The 22,412-nt window shown below is 37.1% G+C and overlaps 1 protein-coding gene across 2 annotated transcripts in view; it reads right to left on the bottom strand.

Moving 5' to 3' along the window:
* The window catches only part of RGS12 (regulator of G protein signaling 12), a 219,357-nt gene that overhangs the window by 74,922 nt on the left and 122,023 nt on the right, over positions 1 to 22,412 (bottom strand). For both annotated transcript variants that reach the window (XM_027836387.1, XM_027836388.1), the window contains 2 exons: positions 3,217 to 3,386; positions 2,294 to 2,386 (listed from right to left, as the gene is read on the bottom strand). In XM_027836387.1, the coding sequence (XP_027692188.1) occupies positions 2,294 to 2,386; positions 3,217 to 3,386 (263 nt within the window). The remainder of the gene's footprint in view (positions 1 to 2,293; positions 2,387 to 3,216; positions 3,387 to 22,412) is intronic.

Genomic DNA, 22,412 nt, shown 5'->3' with positions numbered 1-22,412 from the left:
ATTAGCCAATCTAATAGGCAAGGGGTGGTACCTCAGAGTTATTTTAATTTGCATTTCTCTTATCAAAATGATTTAAAGCATTTTTCATATACCTATAGATAGCTTTGATTTCTCCATCTGAAAACTGCCTGTTCATATCCTTTGACCATTTATCAATTTGAGAATGATTTGTATTCATATAAATTTGAGAAATGAGGCTTTTATCAGGGAAACTTGCTGTAAAAATGTTTACAGTTATGATCATTGTGTACTTCCCTCCATTCTATTTTCCTCCTGTTTATCCTTCTCTCTTTCTCTCTCTGTTCATCCTCAAAAGTGTTTTGCTTCTGACTACCCCCTCCCCAATCACTCCTCCTTCTTTCAGCCCCCCCTTTTTCCTATCCCCTTCTTCTCCTATTTTCCTATAGGGTAAGATATATTCTATATCTGATTGTGTATTATTTCCTCTTGGAGCTAATTCCGATGGGAGTAAGGCTCAAGTGCCTCCCTCACATCTCCCATACTCTTCTCCACTGTAAAGGCTCTTTTGTGCCTCTTTTATGTGAGATAATTTACCCCATTCTACCTCTCCCTTTCCCCTTCTCGCAGTGCATTCCTTCTTCTCACCCCTTAATTTTATTTTTTGAGCCATCATCCCATCATATTCGACTCACACTTGTGCCCTCTGTCTATATATACTCCTTCTAACTGCCCTAATAATGATAAAGTTCTTAGAGGATACATATATATGTATCTTACAGGAAGGTAAACAGTTTAACTTTATTGAATCTCTTATGATAGCTCTTTCGACTGTTTATCATTGGATGCTTCTCTTCAGTCTTGTATTTATAAGGAATGCTCCAAAGTCTTCTATTTCATTAAATTTCCATTTTTTTTTCTCCTGAAGGATTATACTCAGTTTTACTGGGTAGGTGATTCTTGGCTGTAATCCTGGCTCCTTTGCCCTCTGGAATATCATATCCCAAGCCCTCTGATCCTTTAATTTAGAAGCTGCTAAATCCTACATTGTCCTGACTGTGGAAAGAATTATTTCTTTCTGGCTACTTACAATAGTTTCTCCTTGACCTGGAAGCTCTGGAATTTGGCCATAACATTCCTGGGAATTTTTGTTTTGGGATCTCTTTCAGGTGACAGGTGGATTCTTTCAATTTCTATTTTATCCTCTGGTTCTAGAACCTCAGCGCAATTTCCCCTGATAATTTCTTGAAAGATGATGTTTAGGCTCTTTTTTTCACCATGGCTTTCAGGTAGTCCAATAATTCTTAAATTATATCTCCTTGAACTATTTTCCAGGTCAGCTGTTTATCCAAGGAGATTTTTCACATTTAATTTTTTTTCATTCTTTTGATTTTGTTTTATTGTTTCTTGATGTCTCATAGAGTCATTAGATTCCACTTGCTCAATTATAATTTTTAAGGAATTATTTTCTTTAGTGAGCTTTTGTACCTCCTTTTCCATTTGGCTAATTTTACTTTTTAATGAGTTCTTTTCTTCAGGGAATTTTTGTACATCTTTTTTCCATTTGGTCAATTGTGTTTTTTTAAGGAGTTCTCTTCAATAGATTTTTGTGTTTCTTTTGCCATTTGGCCTATTCTGCTTTTTAAAGTGCTATTTTCTTCAGTATTTCTTGTGCCTCCTTTACCAAGCTGTTGACTCCTTTTGTCATGACATTCTTCCTGATCACGAGATCACAGAATTTGTATTCAGAAAGGAATAGTCTAACATTCTCATTTTCTAGATGAGAACACTAAGGTCTAAAGATGAGAAGTACCTTGTTTGTGGTGGCACAGTTAATAAGTAGGTAAGCTAGCCTTTGAATCCATGCCCTCTGACTACAAAATTCAGTATTCTTTCTGCTAGATATTGTTTGCCTAAGACTTCTTTTATAAAAATTCTCATGTCATCAAAATTAAATATGTATTGGATCAAAAAAGAAATGTCTTTAATTAATTAACAATGTTGTTGTTTAGCCATTTCCATCATGTCCAACTCTTTGTGACCCCATTTTTCTTGGCAGAGATACTGGAATGGTTTGCCATTTCCTTCTGCAACTCATTTTACAGATGTGGAAACTGAAGCAAGAGGCTGAATGACTTGCCCAAGGGCCACATAGCTAGCAAGTGTCTGAGGCTGGATTTGAACTCATGTCTTCCTGACTCTAGGGCACATGAGTTAAAATTTAACCTTCCAAAATACTGTAAAATACTACTCATAAGTTTAGAGTATACATGGGAAAACAACACTGCTCTTTTACCTTATTTTATTATTATTTCATATGTATAATTGATATTACCTCTTTTTTGTCATGTGCAGGTACATGGCTAAAATATTCACACGCCTGCCAGAACAAAATATTTTCTTCACTGAATTCTTTCCTTAGAAAATCCTAGAGAAAAATATCAAGAGTTAAAATTGCAGCTTCAATAATGAAAGGTAAGCTTTTGTCTAATGTGCTGTTGTCACCTGTTTTCCTCATATTCTTTCCCTCCTGTTTTTCTTATCTTCAGCTTTCATAGAAACTACTGTGCTGTGGGTATCCTCCACTGAGAAGTACAGAGCCAGGAAAAATAGGGTTGGTCACTTCACCTCTGTAATCAATTATTCCAACGGCTTTGAATTTCTTAAGAATTTAACATTAGTTTTTATTATTGCTGAAAGCTAAATGCATCGATACATGTCTGAACAGGAAGTATTGAACAGAAAATTCAGGGAAAACCAGACTTTGGAGCTGTGAAACCTCGAATGAATAAGGTAGAGGAATCTGTCATCTTTTTTTTTTTTTTCTTTCTGGACTGCTAATCACTATAAATTCCTGTGAACCAGTAGGGGAGACATTGTTCTGCCCTGTTTATGGGTAAGGTCTTTAAGACCATGGCTAAAAGAGGGAACAGGGGCATGTCAAGCCAGAATACTGTAAAAATTACTATTGTGGAACATTACAGGCTTTGGCCAAACTTAAGATATCTCCCAATATACCCGATTTACTTCCAAGGAAAGTAGAAGTAACAAGACCAGAGTAAATATGGGGCCCATTGAGGGACAATGTAAAGCAATGCCACAAAATAGAAAAAAAAAATAGAATTTGTTAAAAATTATTTCAACCTATGTACCAAGAACTTTATTATCCCTTGGGGACCCTTTGGAAATTCTGTAAAAACTAAAAACACATGCTTCTGCTTGTTTCAACAAGTTTCACTGTCTCTCTTCCTTACTTACAGAAAAGTATCTAACACCAATAGGATCCTGTAGAAGACGCTCGAACGAAACAGCCCAACTTGCAACCCTCCTTTCCCGAAGTCTCCTGCAACTCTGCACGCTGGGAAGGCTGGCATTGCTACTGAGGCTGTTGTTGCTCACACAGTCTTTCAAATCAGTGCTGTTTAACTCTGTTGGGAAAACACAAGTGTATTCTTTTTTTACTCTTTAACAACCTGTACCACTGTGTTTCAGTTTTCAGCATATACATTAAAAGGCAAAGAATGACCCTCCACTTTTCCATCTATTAAGATTTTCTTTTAAAAAGGAAATAATCAACCTTCAGACATGTTCCTATGTAAAGTAGGAGGAAATGAGGCCATTAAGATAGTTAAACATTTAAAAAAAAGTCCAAGTAGAAGTAATATCTGCTTATGCAAGACATTTTAAGCACCTGTTTTCCAGGGCATACATTAAATTGCATACTATATGAGCTTCTATCTTGAGTGAGCTGGGAAAAGAGAAGGCAATAATCTTTTGGCTACCATTACCTGGCAAGTATCCCCGAATGACATATTCTCCTTTTTGAAATGGAAAATAAATAACTAAAAAAGCTCCATTATGTATTTACCCAATAAGTCAAATAAAGTACATGATTTTAGAGAAGGGAATAGAATGTTGTTATTATTATAATTATTATTATTTTTTTAGGCAATTGGGGTTAAGTGACTTGCCCATGATCACACAGCTAGTTAAGTGTCAAGTGTTTGGTCTGAGGCCAGATTTGAACACAGGTCCTCCTGACTTCAGGGTCGGTGTTCTATCCACTACAATGTTATTATCACTGTATACCACTAAATTCAAATTTTGAAAATAAGATTGTCATAATATTCAGAGTAGTCCCTTAAATGCCAATACCACAAACATGAATTTATTTGTGTACAAATAAATCATCTAATATATAATCTGGCTATACTTTAAAATATGAAAAATCATAGTTCTTTATCAAATATGTTTCTTATGTAGTCTTAAGAAATATATTTGTCTTAAGGATTAAGCACTCTGGTGCTATGTATGCATGCTATGATCAGGATAAGTTATCTGTGGTTGATTGATCAGAAGTAATGTGCTAAAGGCCAAGGTCATTGGTTTAAATTCTAGTGTGTGCCAAATAGGTGTGCCATTTTCTGCTGCCCTGGGCTGCATGCTTAACCCCAGGGGACCATCTCAATAACGTATGCTACTGTTCACAAGCCAGGCTGATGAGAGAGTGTATACGGACCAGAACAAAATCAAAGGATTGCCCAGTTCACTGAGTCATAGCAATGGGGACATAAAGGACTTCAGAAGTCAACCCTCTAATCTAGTCCAACTCTCTAATTTTTAAAGATCAGGAAACTGAGGCTTAGATAGTTTAAGCAACTGCCCAAGGTCTCAAAGAGATAGGATTTGAATCAAGGTACTCTGGCCATTGCTCCTTCTATTGTAATACCTTGTAATACCCTAATACCCAGGCCTCTAGGTCTGGGAAATTTGAATGGGGAGCACCTCAGCATGCCAGGGAAAAGAAAGAAAAGAAAAAAAAAACATCTAACTTTGGAAGGCTGGTCCTACTGATGGCTATCATTGACACCATCTTCACATAAAGAGTGATAAAAGTATCTTACACTTACATAGGATTCTACACTCTTCAAAGTACTTTAACAACATAAGCTACTATTGCCAGTTGGTCCATTCCAACTTGAATGGTCCATGACTTCATAAAATAACCAAATTATTTCATTTCTTTGAGTCTAATAAAATCTTTAAACATCTGTAAAATAAGGATAAGAATATTTGTTCTAGATACCTCACATAGTGATTGTGGGGAAGAGGCTTTGTGAATTTTAAAGTACAATAGTAATATGTTATTTATATTTAATCATGGTATTCAGAGGCCTTAGAGAATATCTGGTCCAAGCTCTCGCTTTATGGATGACTTTTGTATATGAAGGACAGAACATAAGTAAACAGAATAAATTACAATAGAAGCTTAGTTGGAAATAAATGATTGTCAGGGGAGTGGAGTATAAAGGTGACCACAAATGTAGGCCAAGCCCAATTTGCCTGTGTGTCTTTTGGGATTCAAAGTGACAGAAAGCACGAATTTATTATAAATCAACACACACATGTGCATACCACCTTTTCAGGCTGGTGTCATTATCTGCCACTTTCTACGACAAGAAGAACAAAACATTCAAAGTTTTTCAAGCATTGTAGATAGGAAAAGGAAAGAAATTTGTAGGGACAAGGAGTAATCAAAACATTCTCAAAATTGAAGAAAGAAGAAATAACAAGTCTCAATAGAATATGGATAGCAACAATGGACAACAGCAATTTTAGTTACTTCCAAGGCTGTTGTCACTAAGCTGATAGAGTAAATATTCTATTATGAAGAAGAATAACTTTTGTGAATAATATAACCACATCCTTACTAAAGAAAAGAAAAAAAAAGTGTATTGACCTCATCCTGTAACTAAAATATTCCACTCAATAATATCAAGGATTCTGTTGGAGGACATGAAACCAATGCTACTGCTAAATATGTAATGAACACCATTTGCCATGCACTGTATTAAGGTATACAGAAAACAGAACATTAAAATACAAGTAAAAAATGCAAGCTGAATAAATTTTTCATTGACTTGGCCAGTTGTGGATGAGGGGCTGGGAGTGGAACATGATCTATTCTTGAGGAGATTATATCCTACTGGGACTGAATCACAAAATACTAGAGTTGGAAGGGACCTAAGAAATCAGCTAGCCCACTCATTTTGGAGAGGAAGAACTGAGACATAGAGAAGTGAAATGACTTACTCAATATCACACAGCTTGTCAGTGGCATTCCAGAAAGATTCTACGCTCAGGGTTAGTTCAGGGGTGAGTGGCCTGTCAGAGGTGATGTTCAAATTTTACCATCAATTCACTCCTTTGAAAATGGGGGAAGGAGTAGCTGAAGGTCACTATAAGAAGTTTCAGTGGTGTATGGCAGTTTCCACATGACTACATGATTGACCCAGCCAAGCTCACTGGCAAAGGCATCACATGTGACATTACATGGAACTCCACTCCTAAGTCACAGGTTCCCGGTACTTAATGATTAGAAGTATGTATAGGTCCTTCTATAAACCATGCTACTTAAAGTCAAACTGTGTGTTACCTTGGCCACCATGCTATAGGCTGCCATGTGGAATATTTGAACTTTCCCCAACTTAATGGAAGTATCTGAGGCTGAAAGTGTAACTCAGGTCTTGACACTGTAATAAACTAAAAGTAGAGAAGACATTTTCTCAACAGCAAGAGCTGTAGTCTCAGAAATGTATATCAAGACTTTCTCCCAGGCACAGTATAGTTATTCCCAGATTATACACTGTCCAAGCAAGAAGCTAAGAATTGACAAATATGTACAGAAGAGATGGGATAATGAGGGATCAAACATTAACAGCAATTTACATAAAGGAAAGTCACTCTCTAGTTTTAGAGATAGAGCAGTGATAAAGGTAGGTCTACGGAGTCATGATTTATAAGCAAAAGTTTAAGGGTCAAAGTACAGTTAAAGCAACCAGTGTTATCATCAAGTGCATTATCCTTCTGTTAATTAGAACAGAGGGTTGGAAGCAGAATGGTTCAATGAAAAGAGCACTGAACTGGGAGCCAAGACACCTGGATTCTACCTCTTACCTTTAGTAGGTGAAAGAACCTTCAGAAGCCTCTATGGGGTTTAGTTTCCTCATTTATAAAACAAGAGGCACCATGGTATAGTGGATAGAGGGCCAGCCTTGGAACCAGGAGAGCTGATTGTGACACACACTGGCTGTATGACCCTGGGCAAGTTACTTAACCTATCACGGCTCCAGTCGCAGAGAAGATGTTGCCTTGCATTGGTAAAAGGCATTTCATCATCTGGGAATTCTCTATCTCAATTAAATTACATGTCCAAACCCCATCCTTATTTATATAATACCACGGCTGCATGAGATGGTCTCTAGGGTACCTTCCTACTCTCTGATTCTAAGAACGGTTGGAGCAGAAGGCAGAAGAGGTTTTTCTCTTCCTTTATTCAGGTCTCACCACTCTTATAGGGTTCCTGTGAAATGAATTTTCTTCATTCAATTTTCCAAACATTTATTAAACACCTACTTTAAACAAAGCACTGTACTAGTAGGCGTGGGGGTACAAAGACAAATGTAAAATAGTCCCACGAGGAGCATATGTGTAAGTAGCCAACATGTACACAAATAAGGAAATGACAAACACAAGAACAATCTGGAAGCCACAGCACACTAACAACTGGGGCGGGGGGGGAGGGATCAAGGAGGAGGTCACATATAACCTGAACCTTGAAGGAAAACAAAGATTGTGAGAGGAGATGAGGAGGGGTTATATTCCAGGCATGGGGAATGGATTGTGTGAAAGTATGGAGGCACACAGGAAATGGAATGTTGAGTTCGGGGAACAAGGAGTTCTTAGTACTCTACATGTGACCAAGTAGCTACTGTTCTCAAAGATTCTCAATGCATAAAACTTCACAAATTTGCTCAGGACAGTGGACTCTAAAGCTGGCATTGCTGAACAAAATGCAGGTCTCAAAATAAAAGGACCTAAAATTCCATCAATTCTACAAGCCTACTGATAATGCATTGGTACTATGCTGCCAAACCATGACAGACCACACAGAAAATAGGATAATGTGTGTATGTGTATATGTGTGTGTGTGTAAATATATAAACATATGTATATTATATTGAAATGGGAAAACAGACCCATTCTTTTCTTAATAAACTGATCTAAAACACTAATTTGCCTCATCTCTGGAATTAAAAACCATCAACATATATAAATATATAATATGTAATCAAAATTATTGACAGGATCTAAAGTCATGACCAACTGAAAGATTTAATTCTATAGTAAGTAACACCATATCAAGTAAATTGAGCATTTTCATATTAAAAGTCTTTTTTTTTAATTCCTTGGCACATGCCAGTTGTTAATCACTAATTCCTACATACACATATAAAGATGAATAATAAAGAATGAAATGGAAACTATTTCTCTAAATTTTTTATTATGTTTAAACAGATACCAATACATGCAAATGACATATAAATAAGAAAAACAGAAGCTCTAGATAAGACTGTTAAACCAAAAAATATAGCACCTACACTAGAATTTTTGAACAACAGATAAATTAGACTAAAGAACGTTAAGAATAAAATGAAGAAAAAGAGAGAAATAAAACACTAAGGCGTCATTTTGGACTAAAAGGAAAGCTCTATGTTACTCAGAAAAAAAATGAAGCATTTATGTTAGTGCTGCCATTTGTAAAATCAGGATATCTGCATCACTTACATCCCAAGATTACTGTGAGGCAAGTGCTTTGTAAATGTTAAGCAACTATTTATTGATATGTGAGCTATTTTTATTACTATCATCATCATGCTAAATGCATGCACCTAATGGTTTTTTGGCTAAAATAGTTAATCAGATAGATAGATAGATACACACACATATATACATATATATACAAATATATGTGTGTTTATATATTCATAAATATATGAATGAATGAGAGGTAGTATGATATAGTAGATAGAGACAGCTTGGGTGCTACAAAGACCTGAATTCAAATCTCATCTCTCATGCACACTGGTTATGTGACTCTGGGCAAGTCACTGAACCTCACAGTGCTCAGTGTACATGTATATGTATATGTGAGCATAGATGTGTGTACCTGTGTATGCATGTGTATATAAGTACATGCACACATGTACATATGGGTATTGGATTGAGAGTCCAAAGACGTGGGTTTTAATTCCAGTTCTGTCATTTGCTAGCTACCTGACTGTTGGCAAGTCATTCTTCATCTCTGAGCCTCAGTTTCCTTATCTGTACTACCTGCCTCCCTAAGTTTGTTGTGGAGAATAAGTAAATCAGAAGAGAAATGTGAGCTGTTACTTTGGATGTGGAATTAGCTCTCTCTCTTCCCAACGTGATTTTGCTTGAGCCAAATCCCAGAGAAATAACTCAAGTTTTTACTCATATTGATTTTATGTTCACCTTAAACAAGATGAGGTGATCACAAAGATCCTTCTATCTATCATTCAGTGGAAATAAAGACAAGAGCTGTCTCAATTCAGATGGATCACAGGAGGAGTACACCGTTCAAGAGTTTCTGCACTAAAAAAAGGGTTGAGTAAGGATGAGCAGATGAAAACCCATGATGATGGATGAGAAAGCTAAGAAGCGCATTTCTAACGCCATTCGAGACTGCCTAATGTTTTTCAGATATTTCCTAACCAAGTGTTACTAGAGTGACAGAGTCTGCTGATAACACTGACTCACTAAAATGATAACCCATCCAAAGAAGGAACTTGGTATACTTGTTGCGGAGGGAAATAATGAAAACCACACAAGGCGTGCACGGCCTTCGGAGGATGCACTTGAGTACACAAGTACCTAGAACTTGGAACCCTAAGGGGCATTTTAAAAACTCTTCTTCACTGTATGGACAAGGAAACTGAAGGCCAGAAACATTAAGGGATTTGTCCAAGGTCACACAGATAAGTGACTCACTCCAACAAAATCTAAACCTACAAAACAGATAAAAATTAAGGAGTGGTTATTAGCATTACCAAAAGGATTCACTTTAGGGTTCTTTACAACCCTGCCATCTGCTAGCAGATTTAAAATAGAACTCAACTTACCAAAACAAAACCAAAAACAACTTAATTAGCACAGAAATTTCAAGAGCCCATCCACTGCGAAGCAAAGTACATTCTAGAGCTTGATAATGCAGGGCTCTTTTGTGTCAGACATGAAGTGGGTGAATCTCATTTAAATTGTCAGATTCATATTAGCATTTTCATATGTAGCTGAGCGTGTGTGGAAAGTTAGCTCTTCTTGGGTGACCATTTCAAGAACTGAAGTTACTCCATTAATAACTTCTTTAAAACAACAACAAAAAAACCTTCAGAATTCCTCTAATCACACAGAAGCATTTACCATTCTTTAAATGTTATAGTAAATGTTATGGTTCTTACGGACAGCAAAGAAGAGCCTGAAATACACCAGCAATCAGTTTGTAATACATTAGCCTGCTCTCAAGGCCTTCTCTGCCCGATTCTCTTGTGCATACAGTGCAAAACACGTAAACTTATTTGTCTTTGTAACAGAAAAATTGATTTCAGAAAAAAGTCTATTTTTAAAAACCCATCACATTACACTACACACTTGCACAATTTTCATAAATTAGTTAAATTCACAGGAATGCTGTCCCAATGGAACATTTTAAAAGGTTCTTAAATTCTATTTAAAAAATAAAACTGAAATGGCAATGAAATGGGAGTTATCATTACAAATGTTTATTATTAAATACACTCTATTTGCCCATTAATAATGAAGATTTATTTGTAAATACCTAAAATGGAATTTTACTTAAATTTAACAATCTATTATGTATAACTTTTTAAACCTATTCTTACATTCGCCAAATCATAACTGTAATAACTTTTTCCAAATACAACTCAAGATCAGACTTCAAATCAATTATAAAATAAATATATTTACATTCTTCACCCCATGTAACTACAGACAGCAGTTGTCATGCACCAAACATACTTCTATACAAAATAACTCAGTCTGTTCATGAAAACTACTATAATGTGTACATATCCAGGGTGGAAGTTTTCTAATGTTCCACTAAGGACTTTACCTGGATAGAGCTGATAAGAGCCACTGTGATGCCATTTAACCAAATACTTCCAACCATTGACTGCAAACCACCCCTCTGAATCCATACCAAATTCAGCTGCAAACCCCCAAGAAGGGCTGAGCGAAGGTTCTTGCTACAAAACATGGCATTGTTCCTTTGGTAAGTCTTCCTGAAGAAGGTACACAATTGTAATTTCTTCAAAAACTCCAATCATTCAGTTTGTCAAAGTCATTTCTTGAATATCATTCTCTCAAGGAGGCAAAGCTAATAGAATACTTGACACAAAGCATTATAGAAGACGCCATAAATAATTTAAAGAGAAGACCTTTAGCCTGCTGTTGCTAAAGGAACTTGAATTATTTAGGTCACATAGCTACAGTAACTGCACACTAGGTGGTATAAATGCTAAAAGATCAACATCAAGCTGTTAGAGAAAATAAGGTACCATCAATTTCCCATGAATCAGAGTAGCATTGAGGGATCCATAAATAAAAAAAATCTTCAGTTTTAGTATATTATTTGGACATAGGTTTATAAAATTCATTTTCCCACCATATATATTTTAAACCACAATTTAATAAGAAACTAAAATTTTCAAACATTTTTTTGAAAATAATTATTTTCTGGTGAAAAGGAAAATAAAAACTTATAAGGCATAAAAACTGTTCATTTGCTTATGTATTGTGCAACCATGAAAAAATAATTTTATTTAAGGACTCGAAGCATAAATAATACATCTTTCTTTAGAAACACAAAGGATAATAATTTCATTCATTCAAACATTTATTAAGGGCCTACTGTGAGCACAGTATTAGGCTAGATACTTGGAATTAGCACACATGTTTCAAAAAGACAAGGTCTCTTGCTCTGATGGAGCTAATAGCCTAGAAGGGAGACAAGAAACATCTCTAATATACCATGCTACATATTCAATATATCTAGAGAGGCATAAAACTATCTGAGACTAATTGAAATGGAACACCAAACTACAAATCTGATTTGATTCTAAGATTCCTCAATGAGTCTGTGATCAGTCATGAGAAACTCACTTAATCTTCCATCTCTCTGTTTTCTCAGCTGTCCAACTGGCAATACTTGGCCTGAAAGATCCCTGGGATTTTGCAAGGGTAGCTTCTCTCAACAGTTATAAATTCTTAGGAGAATACTTTCAGAAAAATAGAGTGACTTGTAATTTTGTGACACTTGGATCACAAAATGATCTAAATATTTGCAATACACTTCTTATGAATACATAAATATTGCTTTACTTAAAAGATGAACAGAACAAAGCAGGCTCCAGCAAAAATAAACTGTTAGTATGGGAAGTGGTTTTTTGGGGTTCTGCAAGGACAGATGGTGAAAATTAAGTCATTTCCAAGTTATCAGGATAGATCTACAAATTCTCTGGCTATTTCAAATGAACATGGCTTTTTACTTCAGATATCTAGATTGTGTGTGTGTGTGTGTGTGTGTGTGTGTGCACGCGTGCGTACATGGAAAAGTCTCAAAAATAGATTTATGGGATAAAAAGAAAACCAATGAAATTAAGTCTCAGGAAAAAGCCTCTCCATGTTCTGCTTTGCTTAGAGACATACCATCTCTATTTGGATAACCAAGTACTGGGTTCTACCAGTGTTCTTGTCTTAGCTAGGCTATCAAATATATGACTTCAGGATAGTGACTGTATCTCAGGGATTCCGTTTCCTCAACTGTCAGACACTGGACTAGACGGTCCCTAAGGTCCTTTCCACTTCTAATTCAACAGTTCAGCAAGTCAAGGCACTCAGTGTTGGGGACGCAAAGCTAAAAACAATAGAAGCCTTCTCCTTAAGGAAATTACATTAAAGCAGGGCATGACATATACACGAAGAGGAACAGTGTGAAATCACACTGGACAGGTAGGCTGGAACCTGATTTTTGAACTCTAATGAATGGTCAATGTTGTAAGCACCAACATTCTAAGAACATTATGAAAGGTTCTCCCCACCCCTATCCCCTTATGTAGCTAACTCTTAAGAAAAACTGGCATTAGCTACACTATTTAATAATGATGATTATGATGATAGCTGGCTTTACAATATTTTCTTATTTAATTCTAGCAACAACCCTAGAAGGTAGGCACCATTATTATCCCCATTTTATAGATGAGGAAATTGAGGCTGAGAGAGGTCAAGTAAGTGGTTTGCATAGAATTGCACAACTAGTAAGTGTCTGAGACTGGAACTGAACTCAGGACATCCTAACTCCAGGTCCAGTACTCTATTCATGAGACCATTTAGCTATAAGGGTAAAAGCTGGCTCAAAGACAAAAAAATGGCTTAATAGGGCTGAGAGTTCTAATCTCAGCACTCCCCTTATGTGTCCTTGACATGGCTTCTTATGCTCCATGTCCCTCAATTTTCTCATGAGGACAGTGGAAAGATGTACTTGCCTCTAAAACTGACTCAGTACTATATAATTATCCATAGAGTACAGGCAAATATAGTATGTAGATAATTTGGCCATATCTCACATTTAGTTGTAAACCTTTCCCTCCCACCCCTTAATCCCTCTGCAGCTAATATTTTTCCCTCTAAAACGGGGAGAGGGAAAGAATGGAATGGGACATTTTTTCAAGTTCATCACTACTGACACAATGCTTAGAAAAACTCAATTGCCACCAATGGTAATTGATATATAAAAATATATATTATGTGCTTTTGTCATGGATAGGGGACTGAATTAAAGGTTAAGAGACAGCCTCTCAATTAACTTTCCCACTCCCCTATCCATCTCCTAAATTTAGTCAACTAAAAAATCTGATGCCTAGATGGCCTCAAGCTCCCCTGCTGATTTCTTACCTAGCCTTTAAAACCCAATACAAATTCCGCTTCCACTGGGAAGCCTTCCTATCCCCCTATCAATAATGACCTCCTCATGTGGCACTTATTTATAATTCTCTTATCATTTAACAAACATTTATTTAGCACATACAAGCACATACTGTGTATAGAGTACTTGGCACTAAAGAGGCACAGAGTTTAGATAGACAGACTTATCCCATATTAGCATGCATCATAGCTATCTATGTATATATTTTGTTGTTCTTTGTGTTTCATTTTCATTTTCGAAGAGGCAATGATATTACAGGGTGATGATGTGACTTGTGTGTGAATTCGATTAAGTGGGGCAGAGCTGCACAAAGTCATCAACCTTACTCTCTCTTCCAGAGTCACTGAAGTCCAGTGGCAACACAAAAGTCAGGACAACTGGCAATGGCCTATCTTTGACCCCGCTTCTCACAAGTATATCCTCACAGAAGATTTGCCACAACCCCTGACACTCATCATGCATCTTTCTATTGCCCTTTGAGTCACCTACTACTTTGGCTTTTCAGAGATCATAATGTTCCATGTTTGTGGTCACATGCATCATTGGGAAAATGGGTAACATTTCCATAAATATTCTGGAGGACAATGTGCAAAATTCCATATTTGCACAAGATAACTTGAGTTTTTCTGGGTAGCAAAATGTTAAACAGATAGAAGTAAACTACAAGAAGATATCCTGAAGCTAAGGGAGTGGGCAGAAACACAGCATCAGGACAGGTAAACGTTGGACAGGGCCTAGAACTGAAACAGAGTTTGAGGAGTTTGCCTTGCATTTGGACAACTGTGGGTGCTTTCAATAATCCCAAACAAAGAAACCATACAGCGTGTGATAAAGCTCTACTTGTAAGATGATGGTTTCTTTGCTACAAATTATAACCCAGGAAGTAGAATATGACCCAGGAAATGAACAACACATCTTATGCGAAGATAATAGGATCATAGCTCATAGGGACCTCTAACGGCAGCTGGTCCTTCTGCTCAAAAGGAGGCGCCAGAACACAGCAGGGTCATCAGAGTAGGTAAGAGTTTAATACGTATCTATTTGTTACACACAATAAACCTCACTAATTGTCTACTCATTTGGATTCAAAACTTGTTTTGTGAATAATGTCTTTTACAATTCATAACAATTCATGAAACTTTAAAAAAAATTGCATTCCCATTGATTACCTCTGCTACAGATTGTGATCTGAAGGTATCAGCTCAAAGAGCTGTTACAGCCAAAAAAAGGAAAAAGAAAAAGAAAAAGAAAAGAAAAAAGACCAACAAAATGGCCTGGAAAGAGAGCTAAGAATGGCATTCAAACCTTCTAAAACGAAGGTGCAACCAAACTTGGAATATTATGTGAAAATCTGTTTGCCAGTCCTCAAAGCAGCTAACAACACTCCAGTGACTCCCTATCACCTCTAGGAGCAAATATAACATCCTCTACTTGGCATTCAAAGCCTTTCATAATCTTCCAACCTTTCCAGTCTTCTCATACCTGTCACCCTCTCCCAGGTACTCTTCAATCCAGTGACACTGGTTTCCTTGCTGTTCCTTGAACAAGACACTTAATTTCCAGACTCCAGGCATTTTCACTGGCTGTCCCTCAAACACACAATGTTCTTCCTCCTCATTTCCATCTCCTGGCTACTACCCTGGCTTCCTTTAAGTTCTAGCTAAAATTCTACGTTCTATAGTAAACCTTTCCCAACGCCTCTTTAATTCTAGTGCCATCCCTCTATTGATTATTTCCAATTCATCCTGTATGTAGCTTGTTTGTAATATGTTTGTATGTTTGTAATATAGTTGTTTGCAGGTCCTTCCTGTTATATTTTAAGCTCCTTGAGGGAAGGTAGTACTTTCTTTTGCCTTTTTTGTATCCTTTTGTTATCACTGCTTAGCACAATGCCTGGCACATAGTAGGCACATAATATATGCTTATTGATTGACTACCTCAGCCCTCAGATCCTTGTACTAGTTACTACAAAAGAACATAAAAGTTTAAACGATGGTCATGGTTTCTCCCTTTGAGGAATTTATACTTTAATTTCCATGCTTAGAATTCCTTCCCTCCACATCTTTGTCTCCTGGATTCCTTCAAGTCTCAGCTAAAATCCCATCATCAGTAAGAAACTTTTTCCAATTCCTCTTAATGTTAGCACCCTCCCTCTATCAATTATTTCCAGTTTGTCCTGTCTGAATCTTCTTTGTGTGTAGTTGTTTGCATATTGTCTCCCCATTAGACTATCAGCTCCCTGAGGGCAAGGCTTGTCTTTGCCTTTCTTTGTGATCCCAGTGAGTGAGTGGCACATGTTAAGCACCAATAAATAATTACGGACTCATTGATTATGGACTAACTGGGGAAACAAATACACATAATGAGCACACAGCATTGCAGAGAACTGAAATACATAGGAAGTCCACAATAAGCAGTGATTCCAGACGATGCATGTTAGGGATTAATGGCATCAGAGAAGATCTGCAAAGTCTTCAGTGATGACATTTGAGAAGTATAAGAATTAAGGACATAAGTGCCTGTTAGATCTTTGATTTGGGAGGAGGGCGACAGGGTGAGCCTGAGGTCACTGTGAGAGGAATGCTCCTTTTCTCTATCATTTCTACTCCTTTTTCTCAAGTCTCACTCACAGATCATGCAGACTTTACCACCCATCATGTTCCGTAAGCTTGTCTTTGCTTTCGAACTACTTTGCTTAAGCCATATAAACACTGAAAGCTGGGTCTTTTCATTCATTTTTTTTCTTCAATGATCAACCACCTCTGGTTTCAAGTGAGGAAGAGTCAAGGGAAATATGAACTCATTCAAATTACTACCTGTTTTGAAACTTAAAATATAGCAAATAATTCTCTTTCTCTATTGTAAATCATGGTGGAAAATCATTAGCTTCAGCTGTCCTTGAACTCCTAATTTAAATGCAATTCCCCTACCTCCACACTGCTGTGGACAAGTACATGTTGCAAAAGATTCTTCCCGAGTGGTAGAAATTTTATAGGTGAAACTTATTACTAACTTTTAATAACCTAAATCAATGGTTAATTTTTATAGGATGTTCATTTTCCATCCACAGATCCCAAGCTGCTTCTTAACATTAATGAATTCCAATTTATGTAACTTTTATAATTCTTTTGGCTTTCTCCTGCCTTTCCAGTCCTCTTACACTTGGTCCCCTCCATGTACTCTAGGATCCAGTGACACCGGCCTCCTTGCTATTCCTCAAATACGACACCCCGTCTCCCAACACCAGGCATTTTCACTGGCTGCCTGCCGGACCCGGATGCTCTTCCTCCTCCCCTCCTCTGCCTCCTCACTTCCCTCTCCTCCTTTCAGATTCAGCTCAAATCTCACTTTCTGCAAGAGGCTTTAAATGGTTCTCTCTCATTTCCCCACTACTACAAATGCCTCTGAGATTACCTTCCATTTACATCATACATATCTTGTGTTTATATAGTTGTTTGAAAGCTGTCTCCCCTAAACAGAATGGGAGCACCCTGAGGGTTCAGAGTTCTCTATAAAGGTTTGGGGAGGTGTTTATTGCTCTAGCTCTATAATCAAAAAGAAGAGGCAAGTGGAGGGTGCTAAGAAGGTGCTAGGGTATCAAAATCAGATCAGTGACCATGATGATGAGATTTCAGGTGATGAGTTTATCCTGGGGGAAGCATGACCGCTCATGGAGTAGCTGATGTTGTTGACTGATTGACTGACTGACATGAGCTGTAATGTTGGGAATCACGTACTTAACTCTTTCCCATTTTATTTCACCCCATTTATTTTCTTCTACTGGTTCTTTGGTTCAAAGGTTAGCCTATTATAGATTATAAATGTTTACATTGAGATTCCTACATGCCCAAGAGTGTTTTACATTTGCATCATCATATGTGTATTTGTGGGAAACAACCAGATTGCGTTCAACCTTATGCATTGAAACTCGAGTCTCCATTCCATCCCTTGGCATGTGCGTGACTGTAGTCACATGAATCCATCTCTTTGTGGCTCTAACACATCACTCATCAAATAAAGATAATAATCCCTGCTCTACCAGCCCTCATAGGGTTCTTGTAAGAATTAAACAAGGTTTAATGGAAGTGAAAGAGCTTTGTAAACTGAATATCACTATATATGTACAAACTAAACTAGTTCTGGCCCCTACTTAGGCAGTCCACATTGCCTAATAGAACTCAGAAATGACTGAGTGAATGAAATGCATTTGTTAAGTGTTTATAAAGCACTGTGCTAAGTGCTAGAGAAACACAACACATATAAGGAAGTGGTGGCCAGGGAAGGGTATTTTGGTCTGGGATGTCATATGCATGATGAGTGGAGCCATAAGAGAGTTGACTGATGTAACCTTTCCAGAAGCAATGGTAATATTGATTTGAATATGGTTCTCAGAGCAAGAACTGAATAACAGGGAGAAGATACATGCAGTATTAGAATAGATGGCAAGAAAATGGGTAGGATAGGTAGGCAGATATATGTATCTATGTATCTATGTATGTAAGGATGGATGGATGGATGGATGCATGGAATATGAAATGTGGTTTTGTCTGATCTTAGGCACCCTAGAACAGCAGGTTGAGTTGGTGCTCTCTCAATCATTCATCAATCAGGAGAGCTCAGTCTCAGGGATGGAATTCCCAAACAGAGTGAATTAAGTACCCCCAGGACATGGTCTGTGGAGTTTTGGTGGCTTGGAGGATCAGGAGCAATGCAGATGGCATGATAATGGCTGGACAGGATGACAAACTTTCACTTAAGAGACTAAGACATTTCCCTGGTAGCTCCCCAAAATAGTTCTGTTGCTCTGCTATGGATCCAAGTTTTGTGGTCCCCAATAGTATAGAAAGTACTTCTATTGTCTAAGTTTGGGAAGAAAACTTGTGAGAGTATCAGGAAGAATAGGTCTGGGCTACAGAGACTCAGCAGTGATAGCTTACAATGACAAGTGATAAAAAGACCCACAAGAGGAACCATAGCTCAGGAGGGCCTGGGGATGATCAGAATACACACATACATACATACATATATGTAAACATACGTACACATATACATATATTGGAGTCATCTGTCCCCAATGAGATAATACACATAAAGTGTTTTATATTAGTAATCATTATATGCATAATGATAAATTTTGGCTTGATATTAAAAACAATTCTATAAATAGAACCAGAGAGTTTTCTAAGTTCCCTTACAATTCCACAATTCATTGTGGAGAAATAGCGTAATCTAGTTATTAAAGTTTAATTTTACTTTGTGATTTTAAAATAAATAATCATATTATTTTAGTGTATACCTTCCAGCCCTGTGTCAAGCTTGGACATGCAAACTCAAGCATTTATTAAGCACTTCTCATGAACAGCACACTGTGCTCTTCAGTCTCCTCTTATTGGATGTGTTCGAGTAGAACCTATCAGGAGCATTCCAAAGAAGATTCATGCATTAGTTGGGAGATTGAAATAAAACAGAAATTCTTTACCTGTTTTGTATCATGGATCCCTTTGTCAGTCTAGTGAAGCCTATGGACCCCTTCTCAGAATAACGTTTTTAAATAATTGAAAGAAATGCTAAATTTCAGTTAGAGATTAGTGAAAATAAAGTTACAATTCTTCCAGTTCAGGTTCAGAAGACCTCTGGAATCTATTCACGGACCCCTTGGGTGTCTGTGGACCCCAGGTTAAAGACAGATAGTCCTGATAGGTTCTACATGAACACATCCAATGAGAGGAAGCTTACTACCTTGTGAAGCAGCTCCTTCTATTTTTGAAGAACGATATTAATTCTAGAATGTTTTTTCTCAATATCAAGCCAACAGATGTATTTTTTAAAATGTTTAAGCTTAAGTTTAATCCTTCTTCCTCATGACAGCCCTTAAAATATTTGAAGGCAACTGTCATGGCCCTGGGGCAACTAGAAGGTACAGTGGATAGGGTGCCATCCCTGGAGTCAGCCAGACTCATCTTCCAGAGTTCAAATTTGGCCTCAGAAACTTAGTAGGTGTGTGAGTGACCTTGGGCAAGTCACTTTCCCTCATCTGTAAAATGAGTTGGAGATGGAAATGGCAAACTATTCCAGTACCTTTGCCAAGAAAATCCCAAATGGGATCACAAAGAGTCAGACGTGACTGAAAACAAACAACAACATCGTGGCCCCATTAAGACTGTGAAAGACAAATAAAATGATGTCCAGATCACTGAAAAGTCAGTAAAACCGTAAGAATCACATTGCCTGACTGATTCCTTTGGATTACAGTCACTCCATGAAGATACACACGATGACAGGAAATTAGTATATTTTATAAGTATCACGTACTCTAAATTAACATGCCAGCTGGGCTCTATTTGAAATAGTGAAATCTTATTACTCCTCAAAGAAAAGACAACTAAAGGCACTGCCCCAGAGTGAAGAGCAGGTTTGCTAAAGGGATGACTACTCATTCACAAATGAATTTCCTGTAGTTTCATAATCTCATTATCATATTTTAGAGGTATTACCTGATGAGTAAAGCCTCAATTAATACATGATAAGATTCTTACATTATTTACAAGATAGCACATCAGAAATTCCTAGGCAAATGCAAAGTCCACTGAAATATCTTGCTGTGGAATGCCTCAGAGGGTTTGTGGTGCTGGGGAGGGGTGACCCTATCAAGGGTCATACCAGCAGAGGGATGGGCTCAAGTTAGAAGGACATAGAGCTGAAGTGGGCCTTCAATTACAATTTACAGAAGCCGGAATGGAAGGCCAAAGAGGTGAAGCACCTTATCTAAGGTCACCCAGGTAATGAAGTAGCTCAGTCAGGATATGAACCCAGGGCATCTCACTTTAGATCCAGCCTTGTCACCAGTAGGCTGTACACTTTTACTCTACAATGCAAAGAATCTAATTAGGTGAAAGTGAATACAGATGAATATAAAATTTCCATCAAGTCCAACCAAGATGGTCCTTCTTGACCACTTGAGTCCACAAACGGAACATACATTTGTCAGCTGAGAACCAGACTAGCTAAATGGAAGAAAACATCACAAAAGCCAGCTAAAGAGTGATGGATTTTGATGAGCTAGATGTCCTTCAGAAAAAGCTGGAAAGGCTGACGTGAACTGATGCAAAGTGAAATGAGCAGAACCAGGAGAACACTGTACAAAGTAACAGCAATACTGTAAGATGATCAACTGTGAATGACTTAGCTATTCTCAGGAATGCAGATAGAAGCATACTTTTTTTGCTTTATTTTTCTTGGGTTTTTATTTTGGTCTGTGTTTTCTTTTACAACATGACTAATGTGGAAATACGTTTTGCATGACTGCACATGTATAACCTACATCAAATAGCTTACCTTCTCAATGAGTGGGGGAGGGAGGGAGGGAGAGAATTTGGAACTCAACTTTAAAAACAAATGTTGAAAATTGTTTTTTTACATGTAATTGGGGAAAAATAAAATATTAAATTTTTTAAAAAAAAGGAAAAAGTGATGGATTTTTTAACCATGGAAATTTTCAATGACCATTTATCAAGCTATCTAGGGGCTATTTTCTATGCCAGTGGAAGGAGTTCCTGGAGGGATGAAATCAGAGACCCTTTCAGAATTATAACTTTGATAATCACCACTGTATAATATAAATTAAGCTTAATTTTCAAACCATATTTGCTAATCTCTGCCAAGTGTTGGTGAATGGTCTGATAAAAGCTAGCATATTCCTAAGACTGGTGAGCTTGCTGTTACTGAAAGACTTCATGATAAATAATTATATAACACATGAAAAAATATTTTGCAAAACTTAAAATGCTAAATAAATGTTAGCTATTATTATTGGCTATTATTGATAGTGAGCTGCTTAACCTTATGAAGGTTACAGGCATTAGAAGTCTTCAAATATTTTAAAATGAAAATGTTAAAGCTCAACATATGGTATTGAAGAGAAAAAAAACTGAGTATATAATATTTCATTGATATTTATACTGGAATCCTAAGTGATAAGAACTATTATTATTAATACAGGAATGGATTTGCTTGGTCAGAAAATAAATAAATTGTTCACTAGTCACCAAAACTGTGTTGGGGGAGGGAATTTATGGAGTACTTACTATGTGTCAGTGCTTTACAAATATCTCATTTGATCCTCACAACAACCTTGGGGAGTAGGCACTATTATTATTCCCATTTTGCAATTGAGGAAACTGAGGCAAACTGCAGTTAAGTGACTGCTGGTTTACGTAGATATTAAGTATCTGCAGCTGGATTTGAACTCAGGTCTTCCTGACTCCAGGCTCAGTGCTCTATCCACTGTGCCACTTAGATGCCTTAAAAGTTTCTAGGTAGTTTAATATACTAAGATATTTGATATGCTAAGAGAACAACATGGAAGCACAAAGGATCTACTGTTTAGTTAATCAGACTAACTGCTGACTATACACAGACCCCAATTTGTCAATGGATCACCTAGTCTTTGAGAGCGCAGAAGGTATTTTTCACATAGGAATAATGTAATCATGGTGGTAAGTGCCAGTCTAGCCTACAAGATTTTATTCATAATAGTAACACTTCCTATTGAGATAGCATTTAAAGGTTTACAAAATATTTCCCTCACAACAAT

The sequence above is a fragment of the Vombatus ursinus genome, unplaced genomic scaffold (assembly GCF_900497805.2).
Source record: "Vombatus ursinus unplaced genomic scaffold, bare-nosed wombat genome assembly UNPS02014818.1, whole genome shotgun sequence".
Taxonomy (NCBI): Eukaryota; Metazoa; Chordata; class Mammalia; order Diprotodontia; family Vombatidae; genus Vombatus; species Vombatus ursinus.
The sequence above is the reverse complement of the archived record's forward strand: the minus strand, read 5'-3'. Positions and strand labels throughout refer to the sequence as shown.